At 37.5% G+C, this 12,594-nt stretch overlaps 1 protein-coding gene across 1 annotated transcript in view; it reads left to right on the top strand.

Moving 5' to 3' along the window:
* Positions 1 to 12,594, top strand: part of CFAP54 (cilia and flagella associated protein 54) — a 272,419-nt gene that overhangs the window by 240,292 nt on the left and 19,533 nt on the right. Inside the window, exons 68-71 of the mRNA XM_045522505.2 lie at positions 1,878 to 4,013; positions 5,508 to 5,609; positions 8,578 to 8,716; positions 12,493 to 12,591. Coding sequence (XP_045378461.2) covers positions 1,878 to 1,997 — 120 coding nt within the window. The 3' untranslated portion in view covers positions 1,998 to 4,013; positions 5,508 to 5,609; positions 8,578 to 8,716; positions 12,493 to 12,591. The remainder of the gene's footprint in view (positions 1 to 1,877; positions 4,014 to 5,507; positions 5,610 to 8,577; positions 8,717 to 12,492; positions 12,592 to 12,594) is intronic.

Raw genomic sequence — 12,594 nt, 5'->3', positions numbered from 1 at the left:
AAGGGGGTTGGGGTGTGGGCAAAATAGGTGAAGGGGGTCAACTATTTGGTGATGGTGGCAGCTAGACTTGTGTTGGTGATCACTTTGTAGTGTATACAGATGTCAAATTATAATGCTGTACACCTGAAACTTGTATAATGAAAAAGAAAATAACAAGAGTTGGAGAGGATGTGAAAAAATTAGAACCATCATACATTACTAGTGGGAATATAAAATGTTGCAGCGTCAATGTAAAACAGTTCGGTGGCTTGTCAATAAATTAAACATAGGATTACCATGTGATTTAGTAACTTCACTTCTAGACATGGACCCTCAAAATTGAAATCAGATGCTCAGACAAAACTTGTATGTTAATCAACACTTTCACAATGGCCCAAAAGTGGAAACAGTGTAAATGTCCATCAACATATGAATGTGTGAACAAAGTGTGGTTTATCTGTAAAATGGAGTATTAGCCATAAAAAGGAATGGAGCACTGATACAACAATGTGGATGAACCTTTGAATTATTTTGATAAGTTACAGAAGCTGGACACAAAAAGTGACATATTGTATGGTTCCATTTTTAGGAAATATCCAGAACAGACGTATACATAGAGACAGAAAGCATCTTTGTGGCTGCTAAGGACTAGGGTAGGGAAATTAGGAAATTGACATTTAAACAGATCAAATATTTTATTCCACCTCACATAACTAGTATATTGTGAGATCTGAATTTGAACCAAGCAGTCTTATTCTGGAATGTACACTCTTAACCTCCATGTGATTATTCTGCCTCCCTGGGTTGACTGAGGTGGGATTTCTCTTACAAATTGGTCATTGAAAAAGCAAATAATGGAAATCTCGTTATCCTCTTTCACAAAAATGAAAGAAAAAAAGGAAAAGAAAAAACCCACATGATTTGTATGAGGATTTTTAAAGTTTTGGAAAGACATTCCTCAAACTGGTAACACTGATTACTTAAGGACTGAATAAGAAAGGAGGATGTTATTAATTTTTTCATTATTATTTCTTTATTATTTGAAGTTGTAGAAAGCACTGGAATACTTTCGTGATTTTTCCCAATAAAGTTAAGAAAAAAAAATACAAACAAGCCTCCACTTTTAAGTTTGTTACTCTTTCTTGAGAATAAAAATTTCATTTAACAAATAGACAAGAAATTAATAAAACTTGTCTTCTATCTAGTTCCTTACGAGGATTCAAGGCCACAAGAATCTAATTCACTGTGACCATTCTACATGACATTTGCTCATTTATCTTCAGAAGTATCTAGGCCTGCCTGAACAGTAAACATCTGCCTCCTTTCCTTCATGTTTATGAAGAAAATAACCAGTGCTATGACCACAAAAGCAGTCTTTAGTTTCCATTTTTCAGGCTGCTCATACACTTTGGCTACACTGGTCCTCAGCATGGTAGCTAGGTGTTTCTCCACCAGTGTGCTCCAAACATAATTCACTTCACTGTGTCAAGGATGTAAGCTCAAAGTGAGGGAGGGAGAGTTGTCAACTGGGCAAGCTGTTACGGAGGGAAACAGTTCATTGGGACGGGGCCCAAATTCCTACACTTAGAGTGATGTATAAATACGAGTAATCCACATTTCTAGAAGTGTCTGCCATTTTGTAGGCTCATTTTCATAGATTCACAGATAGGAATCTGCTGTTTTTATAGATTCATGGCTATCAATGCTAGTAGATTATAAAATAATAAATGTGACATTCAGCAGGGTAGAGACGTGAAACTTTGTGTCTTTAGGCAACAGTTAAATATTTTTCACGTAAAATTATGATATGGAATTGGTATTTGTGTATTTTTAGCATGTCAGCTCAGTCAACAGTTTGAAGCAGTGCATCTCATGAATGCTTTTATGCTTTTTTTCAGGTCCCATTTGATATCTCGCTGCCATCTATATTCAGTCTTGAGAGACTTTTTGATCTTGCTAATGGTTGTATTGTATCAGGAGGAAGCCTTTTCAACTGGATGGTGTCGATAATTCCCTGAACACTCTTTACACGTTAACCTCATAAAGGATTTGTTATTGCTTTTCTTGGTTTGAAGTGAATTTTTGGTACTGTCCTCATATAATAAGCAAAATAAGATTATCTTCTTACAGAGGCTAAATTTCTTTAAAAATTATAGTTTTGAGTGATTTTTAAATAGTATTTGAATTAAATGATAACGTTGCTTATTACAGCTATCTTACAGAGCTGGTCATAGAAAACATGTCTGTGCACAGTGCAGCTGTTTCCACATTTATGTAGTTTACGTTTAGGTTGCCTTTAGATGTGTCCATACAGCAAGACTGAATTAAACCAGTAGTTTTTGACTGGGGTCAGTCTTGTCCCTCAGGTGACATTTGGCAGTGTGCAAAGATATTTTTGGTTATTGTAACTGGGAAGAGAGTACCACTAGCATCTAGTGGGTAGAAGCCAGGGGTGCTGTGACATATCCTACAGTGTCCAGAAGAGCCCTCCATGACCAAGAACTATCTGGCCCAAGCCTGAGAAACTCTGGATAAACTTCGACATGTGGTCAGTCAACTTTGGAAGTTTTTCTGTGTGGTTTGGGAAGAAATCTGCGGTGAATTAGACCTTTCAAATATTATATTTCTAAGAGACAATGTTGCATAAAGTTTTGGAGCATAGGCTATGGAACTCTATAGACATGGAGTTGAATAGTAACTTCACCACCTACTAGTTCTGCTATACTGAGAAAGTAACAAATTCTTTAAGCCCTCGTTTCCTCACCTGTAGAATGGGCATATTAATAGGATTTCTGTGAGGATTAAATCAAGTGATATGATAAAAAGGTACTTAGCACAGTACCTGAGGTAGTAATGGTCATCCTGCTAGGAGTTGTCATTTCCCTACCAAGTTGGAAAAGGATCATGCATTTCTGACCCATTTTGCTTAGCACTGAAGAATGCTGTACATAAGTGCTTCCTACATACTGGCTCATAAATGGGCATTCATAGTAAAATGAAAAAAATAAGGCAATGTAAATGTGTCTTTTCTAACTTTAAATGTGTTGAATGAACTGACCTTTATTCTAAGATTATGGATTTCCTGCTCCATATTTGTGTTAAAATGGCCTTTCATGAAGTAGTGGTAATAATAGCTGGTTACTGATATTTTTAAATGTTCTTATTTTACAAAAAAAGAAAAAGTAGCAACCTTATATTAGTCCCTGGTTTTTTGTTTTGTGTGTTTTCATTTTCTCATCCATGATGTTCCAGTCTAGGAATAATCAAGCTAGAATTGTTGAGAATACTACATAGAGGAAATGAGTCTTGAGCAAGACTTTTTATGATAAGAAGGATAATAATGGTTGAAAATTTGCTGGCAGAGAGGATGCTATTGGAGAACAGAGGCATAAGAATGAAAGTGAATATGGTATATGTGCAAAGGACTCTCCTACTATGGAGTGGACAGTCGTGATGGAAAATAAGATAAACTCTAAGGGTCAAACTGGAGTGAAGACTTTGGGCTTGATTCAGTATGTGATAGGATACCATTACTGGTGATTAAGGAGCAAAGTGACACATTCCTGGCCCTAGTAGACATTTGAGGAGTGTTGATTGAGTAAAAGGGAACGAATGAGTGAATGAATGAATGAAATGACTGATAGCCTGGCTTTCAGGGAAGATAAGTATGTGGTGTATAATGGAAAGGAAAGAAACAAAGGCAGAAAATCAGTAGGGACCACGCTGTAGTGAAAAAGAAAGGAACAAAATATTTATCATTAAATTCAGAAAGAAAATTTGCCTAGTGACTCTACCATCATATGAAATACAGTTGAGGTCGTCCAGAAAAGTCATTCAGAACGTGATGGCTCTAATGTGGTGAAGTTTTCCAAATCCTTTGACCAGGGTCTGGGGTTTCTAAATTTCTCTGCTGGGATGGAGAATGCTTTTAAGAGTTTTGTGTTTCTCCCAGGGGAAGTTAAATTTATTGTGGAAATTTTGGCCACTAGAGAGAGGCAAGAGGCACAGGAGAAGGCACTACACATTTAATACAGGTATGGAAATACAGCCTGACTAATAGCAAGGCCATTCGCTGCAACCTAATGTTAATTTCCTGAGAATGTATATACGTGTCTTTCATTCTTCATCACTATTAAGCTTTAAAAATTTTTTTTTGTTTTGGGGGGTAGATAATTAGGTTTATTTATTTAATTCTTATTTTTTTTAAAATGGGGATACTGGGGATTGAACCCAGGACCTTGGGCTTGCTAAGCACACATTCTATCACTTGAGCTATATCCTCCCCCGACTATTAAGTTTTTACTGATTGGATGCTTTTTGTTTTTATTTATTTAAATATTATTAATATAAATGCATGTTCTATTTTAGAATGATGTCTGGCACAAAGTAGAGGTCTATAATATTTGTGAATTGAAAGAATGAATGATTGGATGGATGAATGGATGTCCGCATGTATATATGTATGTATATATGTACATATGTAGCTTAGGAAAGATGACACTATGGGGCTCTAAAAGGAGGAGAAGCAAAGGTATCACCACCACCTCCACCATCACTATCACTACATTTATTGTGTCTCCTTTCTGGGGCATTTATCATGCAAGGCCCTGTATTAATAAGTACTTCATATGCATCATCTCCTCCTGTCCTCACAAGAGTTATGACCATGATGCACACAGGGTGACTGACCTCTATGTTACAGATAAGGAAATGAAAGCATAAGGCAGTTTAGAAACTTGCCCAGTGATCACAGTCAGCGTGAGGCAGAGCCAGGATCCAAATACCAGCTCTGTTTGGCTGGAGAATTTGAGCTCTTTGTTGCTAACCTGGCTTCCCCAGTCCTTGCACCTACTCTACTGCTCTGGGAAATTTGAAAATCAAAGGAGAGGAAGACATAACTGAATCTCAAGCTAAAACTGGAATACTTATCACGGAACACCCTAGAAACAGATTTTTAAAAATCACTTGCAGACCTAAATGGATGCCCCAAGAAAGCATGGGGTTGTCCCCAGTGTTATCTGTGCCAATATATTGGTTTCCTCTGGGGAAGACAGGTCCCTTTCAACTATTACAGAGAACATTTCAGCACATTTTTACTTTTTCTCCACTTTTAGTAACTTACAGATGCTCTCATTCTTGGGTGTTGTTTTGACTGAGAGAAACACTGTCTAAAACTGCTCCAGACCCTGCAGTCGCAGTTTCCTCATTTTAAGTCATCATTCCAGAAATCCCCCGTCTTTTCTAAAATAGGACCAACACTCACTGGTTAGCACTGAAGCTTCTGTGCAAGGCAGTGAGGAAATGGTGATGAACCAAGCTGAAGTACAAACAAACAGAAAATTCAAAATCTGCCAGGAAGAGAGATATGTTTATTTTCAGAAATGTCTTTCAGGGTCTTTTTGAAGACCAAATTGCACAATGTGGACCTGCTTTCCTCCTCTTCCCCCCATCCCCATGCAACGTACAGTATCTGCAGATGCTTTATAGCAGACACCTGCAATATTTTCTGTTTGTTTTAATTATAACAGAATGACAGGAGGAAAACTGAAATGGGAAGAAGACAAGGAGAAAGGCAGGGAGGGAAGCAGGGAGCGAGAGAAGAGGAGCCAGTGCCAGCAGCTACGTGATGGGTAATAAAAGCCCCAGCACTCCCCACATCTTTCTCCAAATCAATCTCCAAGAGATTGCTTTAGAAATTGACCACCTGCCAGCTATTCAAAGGCTTAAACGCAGAAGTCTCAGTTCAGTTCCCATGTAGGCACTTTCCACATTCCCCCAGCCCAGTTGACTTGTTCTCCTTCACTGAATTGCAGAAAAAAATATTGGTACATTTCTGAAAAGTACTAGAAATTTGGCTTCTGCCTCTGGTCTGCATTTCTCTTCCTTTCTCTTCCGGCCAGCATTATATAAATCCCTCTATCCCAGCTCAAATGACAGAGCACAGGGCTCCCAGAACTCCTCAAGTGCTTCCTGGTGCCCTGATCATTTGGCTCTTAACGTTGCCCAAGGGCACATAGTTCTGTATTGTTATATTTCACAGGATGGTCTTCTAACCTTAGTTCGAGAGTGTCATTAGTGTGTGAGCCCATCCAGCAGTCCTTTGGCATTTGTTTGGCTTGAGACTAGGAACATCACTGTTGTTAATGTATCTTGGAATCTCCAAGGTGTCCACAAAGTGTGGAAACTTAGGTAAAATATACATAATGTCATCATGGACATTTTCAATCCACGAAAAATAAAATATAATTTTTAGTTAATTAATATTATCTATGCGTGCATAGGATTGGACAAGCCCCTAACTGGGGATACAGAATTCCACTATTTAAGCACCCTTTCTCATTTTCTCATATCTGAAATGCTTGTGATATATCCCCAAAAGACGCTTCCACCCATATACTCAAGGGAACTTAAACACAAAAATATTCACTGGTGCATAGATTACAATAACAAAAAAAAAAAGGAAAACTACTAAATATCCCTCAGTTGGAGAATGGACAAATAAATAATGTAATCATATGGTAGAGTATTATACAGAACACATAAATGAATGAATAACAGACTACTGCAGGGCAGTTGGAAATGAATTAAAGAAACATCAGCTGGATATACTTCAAAAGCAGGTTGAGCAAAAGAAAAAAAAATGAAGTGATGTAGAAGGATACCTATAGGGAGATACTATTTAAATAAAGTTTTAAAAATAGGCAGAACGACATGATACATAGTATTTATGGATGTACAAATACATACTAAACTTTTTATTAAGGTAGATTAAAGTCAATACCAAATTTAGGTTTATGGTCACCTCTTGGATGAAGGAGGGAAATGAGGTCTAGTAAGACCACCCAAGAGGTTTCATTTATAAAGTTTTCTTTCTTAAGCTGAATGTTTGTTGTATTGGCTTATACTTGTTTGCATATATTTGCTTTATTTCATAAATTAAAAAGAAACACATCATTTACCTTCCTCAGCTTGTTGGCCAGCAAGTGTTACTGGCTCCACTATCAGTAAATACATATTAAATGTGAGTTATGACTCTGGTCTCATTACACAGCTGTAACTCCATTGTTCACATCTGGTTCCATTATTTTCTGTTTTAATGACAACTGAAAATCATTTTGAAACTAATGTCCAACTATATAGGTGCCAAATTTTAGAAAACAGTCTATGAAAACATTAATTTTAGCATAAGATAGTAGAGCAGATTCGCTGTGCAGTTCCTATCTATTGTTAAGTTCCCTAGTTATACTTTAAATTATTTGGTTTTCCGAAATGAGATATATGCCGAACTTTTCACATAATTGCTTGGTTATATAAAACGAGATTCACTTGTAAAATCCATCTGCTGTCCGTAATGTCAATGTTTTAAAACATACATTAAGAAAGAAGTTTCTCTTCGCTGAAGATCAGTTCCTATTTTTACTTTACACTTCAGTAAAGCTTTATGAGTTGCAACTTTGACACTAAAATTTCCATGGCAACAGATTTTTTTTTTTGTCCATAAACACAGGCATGATTAAGAAGGCTATAGTGACTGCAGTTTTCTTCATAATTAAATTCATTAGTTAAAATGCTGGGTTAAGAAGCATAGGAATTTGATTACAACAAGGACATTTTCAACTGGAGCTTTGGAGGCGACACAAAATTAATTGCTATTAAATTGCCTTTAGTCCTGTTTGATATTTAAGATAACATTTATACATTTTGTATTCAGTAGCTTAGAATGGAACACGTCTAAAACCATATTCTGCCCAAGTACAAATCACCCTGCACCCTCTCTTTAAATTGTCCATAATGTGAAAACTCAGTATATTTCTTAAGTAGTTCCACAACTTTTCCTAGTTTAATTCTCCCCCGTAAGATTCACAGGAATTTCTTGACCTGATTTCTTTTCTTGTCTTTATAAAAAAGCAATTCAGAACTGAGGCAGAGGATTTGCAAAACACTGAAAGGTACAAAGTAGAAAATAAAAGTTACCCAGAAATCCACTGCTGTGAAACAACCAATGTTAACATTTAAATGTATTCCCTATAGCACATCTGTCTTCCCTTATAGCCAGAGAAAAACCGTCTTCAGACTGAGAGTATCAAGGTTTGATGCAACTATTCATATTCCCTAAAGTGTAGCACAGATGGGCCTTTTCAGAGCCTATTGGCTGGGAAAATGCCTGAGTTGGGAGTGTTCAGGCCTGGTGATCGGGATGAAATGCAGTTAGAAAAATCAGGATATAGTTAGACCCAAAGGAATTGTCCAGAATTCTCCTTCCAAGTAGTAAAGTGTATGATAATAATCCATAAGGGTTAGGGGGAATCAGATCTTTGTTTTGTCCTTTGGAGGGTGGTCCTTTAATCTCTTTTTCCTAGATGCATTAGTATCTCCCTGACAAACAGCTCATTCGTTCATACATGCATTTGTTCATTTGATAGATTTTAGTCATTACTCTGTGCCTTTGCTTCCTGGCAGAAATGTCCTTTCTCATTCTTTTTATTTTAAAAATATTTATCAAGTGCCCACTAAATGACAGAGTCTGTGCCCATGAAGTATGCCTCTTAGGCGGTCCCTGCCTTCATCACATCTAATGATGCCAGCTCTTCTTTCCAGATCCAGACCAGGCATCTCCCCTCCTTTGGACCTGTCTGGACCACTTCCCCCGGTGCTTGCCTGTAACACACACATGCTCTGCACATCCTACACATGTTTATTTGCCTATCTGTCCCCCTCCTTGAGGTCAAGGAGCAAGGTAAGTGAATTTCAAGGAAATGAATTTATTTTCCCATTGTTTCCAGAAGTTTCTCCTTAAATTTTGATTCGCATGAGACTGAGACTGACTGTGTTTTCACATTTGTTATCTCTCCATTGCTTTTTTTCTATGTTCATGCCTTTTCAGGATCTTTTCTAAATTTTTTACTTGCATGCCCATCTAGTTTTCTCTGGTTGATATTCAAGATTCCTCATTATGAAAGCTATTCATCCTTTTTATATATTTTGTGAATTTTTTCAAGTTTTTTTTGCCTCTCAATTTTCATTTACTGGTTGATATTTCTCATTATTCAAACTGTGGTCATCAAATTGAAAACATTCAGTTCATTTTATTCACACTGCCTAAAAGAGAGATTTAGGGTAGCTTACAAATATGCATTAATTAAAACCCAAGAAAAATGAGGCCAAGAAAACAAATAAAGGTAGGAAAGTAAGATGAAGCCAAGAGTTGCATTAATATCTTGAAAAAAAGATGCTGTTACAAAGTTTAGTATTACAAGGGGTCAGCCGCAGACATGGCTGTGTGCTTTCCTGCAATGTTCAGTGGCAAGTAAATGTAACACATTACAAAGTCAACTGTGTTATGAGGGAAAAACAGACCACAGATTTAGGAGAAGTACTGCTGTTCCTGGTACTAATTCCAGAAAAGAGATTTTCCTGTAGGTTGGTCATGAGAATATACTCTAAATAAGTTATGTCTTCAGCAGCAGCCTACACTAAAATATAGATCACTTCAAGGACTGTAGACTATTCTTTCAAGAGTTTTTCATTTATTTTATTTTTGCAAAACAATATTCATTTCTGATTAATTAGTTTACAACCATTTGGGAGGCATGTGTCAAGGGAGGGGTGTCAAGGAAAGAGATTTTTTTTAATTGATCTCAAGAACAGTTTCGTTTTTGTCTGAGGAAAACTATTTCAATGTGTTTGTTTTCTTAGAGCAATTTCACTCGTTAAAAATATTTTTGAGATATTTTGGGGGTAGTGCCAAAAAACACACCAAAATGGCTATCTTTCAAAATTTCAAAGGCTGATGCTCCGAATTGCTTGAAGTAAGTTGGTTCATCCATCTTAACCCTGCGTTCGGAGTGAACACAGTGTACAACTAGCGCCACAGTAATCAGGCAACCACAAGTATGTAGTTCTGCTTGAGATGCTGTAAGTCAAATTCTAAAGTAGAGAAAAGAGAACTGATTTTGCAAGAGCTAGGTAGACATGCAAATCTACTCTTATTATGTGTACATTTTCTGGATTTCTGATTGAAGCAAAATAATTTTTCTGACATAAAAATTAATATTTTTTTGCTGATTGGGGGTTATAATTTTTATAGAATAGTGGATTCATAGTTTTAAAAGAAGCATACAGGTTATTCAGTTCCCTACTGTAAGCTGAATCCCCTCTAAACTGTCTCCATCAGAATCAACCAGCAGCTCCCACTTAAATAGCACCCTAGCTTAATGGTTACAAAAGCCAGCTATGACATCAGGCCATGGGGGTTGGAGTCCTGGTTTTCCTATTTACCACCTTTATGAATTTGGGTGAGTTTCTTAACCTCTCTGTATTTGTTTTCTCATCTATAAACTGAGGACAGATAAAGCACTGAAAACAGGGAGCTTGCAGATACTGAACGCTCAATAGCCATGATCTCTTACTATCATTACTGTTATTCTTATATAGTTACACACATCTTCCAGGAAAGTTCAGTTCTGCCTAGAAAGACCAGAGTTTTGTTAATTTTTTAGCAGTAAAGGGAGTTTATTTCTGCTAATAGCAGAGTAGGTTTTATTGAACGACCATCTGCTCATCCTAGTTTTGAACTTTGGACTGAAAAAGAGCATAAACAATTATAAGATCAGAACTAAAATAACTGTTTGAAGCTCTTGGGGAATGACTGAAAATAGCAGACACTGGAGGGGACATGATTCTCACAATAAGGGAAACGAAGTAGGTGAGACCCACGTTTGACAGCTTCTCCCCTGAGGACACTCCTTATCTTGTAATGTATTTAAGGAGTAGAACTCAGTCAGGAAGAGACGGACTGACTAGACTGAGGATTCAGGAGTCAGAGTGTGGTGTGGTCAGAGTCTCTGGAAATTAAGGAGGGATGCTCCAGGAAATAGTGAGACAGGGCGGGGAGCTTGCAAATCTATGTACAGATTCTCCTCAAGTTGTTGGCTGGCTACCAAACTGCCCATGATCAGACCCCAGGGAATCCAGTGGAAAGCACCAATGGAAAGGTTAAAGGGGCTGAGCAGAGATTGCAGCCAATGCTTGGTCCTAGAGAGACAAGCTTTGGACTTCAAGTCCAGCCAAGTAAAAGGGACTTACTAAATTCTTTATGCTTTTCATTGAAACCCTAAGAGGGTCATATCTTAAGAATAAAGATGCAGGACTAAGGACTACAACTGAAACCCAAGGGCAAAACAACAATAAGCCCATCCTGTCAAGGCTCCCCAAGATCAAGGTGACTTGTCAGTAGCTGAGCAGTCTACTGGAACAAAACTCAAAGGAAGGCAATATGTCATTTACAACATGTTGCCCGTAATGTACAGTATACAATGAAAAATTGCTAAATGTGCAAAGAAGCAGGAAATGTGGCACACAATCAAAGGAAAAAACAATCAAACAGATCCACAAAGTCACAGATGTTAGAGTTAGCAGATGAAGACTTTAAGATAACTATGATATACTTGTAAAGAATCTATTAGGAAAGATTGATATAATGGCTGATGAGATGGGGAATATCAGGAAACATATGCAAATTAAGGGAAAAAAATAGAAATCCTAGAACTGAAAACTATAATCTTTGAAATTAAAAATTCATTGAATGAACTTAATAGCGAATTAGGCACCACAGAAAAAAAGGATGGAGAAATGTATATCATGCAAACACTGAACATAAGAGAGCTGGTGTTACTGTATTAATAACGAGGTGTATTTCAAGACATGAATTATTGCCTGAGGCAAAACAGAACATTTCATAATGATAAAAGAATCAATTCATAAAGATGACATAACAATTCTAAGTGTATATGCATCTAATTGATAAATGTTTATTTTCTCAATACCTGGTACAGGGAGAGTTGCCTTGATCAGGGAGATGTTTGATATATCTGTTGGAACAGGCGGTTTCCGTGAGCCTTAGGTGTGGGTTGGCTTTGTTGCTTCAGAGAGGCAGGTAAAACTGTTTCACTTGGGACAAAATGATAGAGTTAACAATCTTTCCACTTTGCTCAGGAGAGATATTTCTTGGGACATGGGACTTTCAGTGCAAAGTTCAGGACAATCCCCAAATTGTGGAAAATTCCAGGCAATCTGGTATGGCTGCATCCTACAAAGAGGAATAAGAGAATAAAGAGAGAAGAACAGAATGGATAGCCATGGGATAGCAGAGTTTATATAGTGGATGGAGGGACTCCTTCTAATGATCCCTCAAAACTTAAAATGACTAAACTCACAAAATGATAGGTGTAAAGGTTTGTATGTGCCTGAGAAATCTGTGATGAGTCATGATGGGTGAAAACAGCATATGTCACAAGTGTGGTATTCATGGTGCAAAGACCATGAGAACATAAGAACTACAGACTGAATGTTTGTCTCCCCATAGTCCATATGTTGAAACTCTAACCCCTCAATGTGATGGGGCCTTTAGGATGTAATTAGGTTTGATGAGGCCATGGGGATGGCATCATCATCATGAGATTAGCACCCTGATGGGAGATCAGAGTGCTAGTTCTCTCTCTCTGCCATGTGAAGGTACAGCAAGAAGGAAACCATCTGCAAACCAGAAAGAGGCTCTCACCACACACGGAGCTGGCTGGCACCTTGACCTTGGACTTCCCAGCTTCCAGAACTGTG

This window comes from Camelus bactrianus, chromosome 12 (genome assembly GCF_048773025.1).
Source record: "Camelus bactrianus isolate YW-2024 breed Bactrian camel chromosome 12, ASM4877302v1, whole genome shotgun sequence".
Lineage (NCBI taxonomy): Eukaryota > Metazoa > Chordata > Mammalia > Artiodactyla > Camelidae > Camelus > Camelus bactrianus.
Note: the sequence above shows the minus strand (reverse complement) of the source record. Positions and strands in the feature narration are given on the sequence as shown.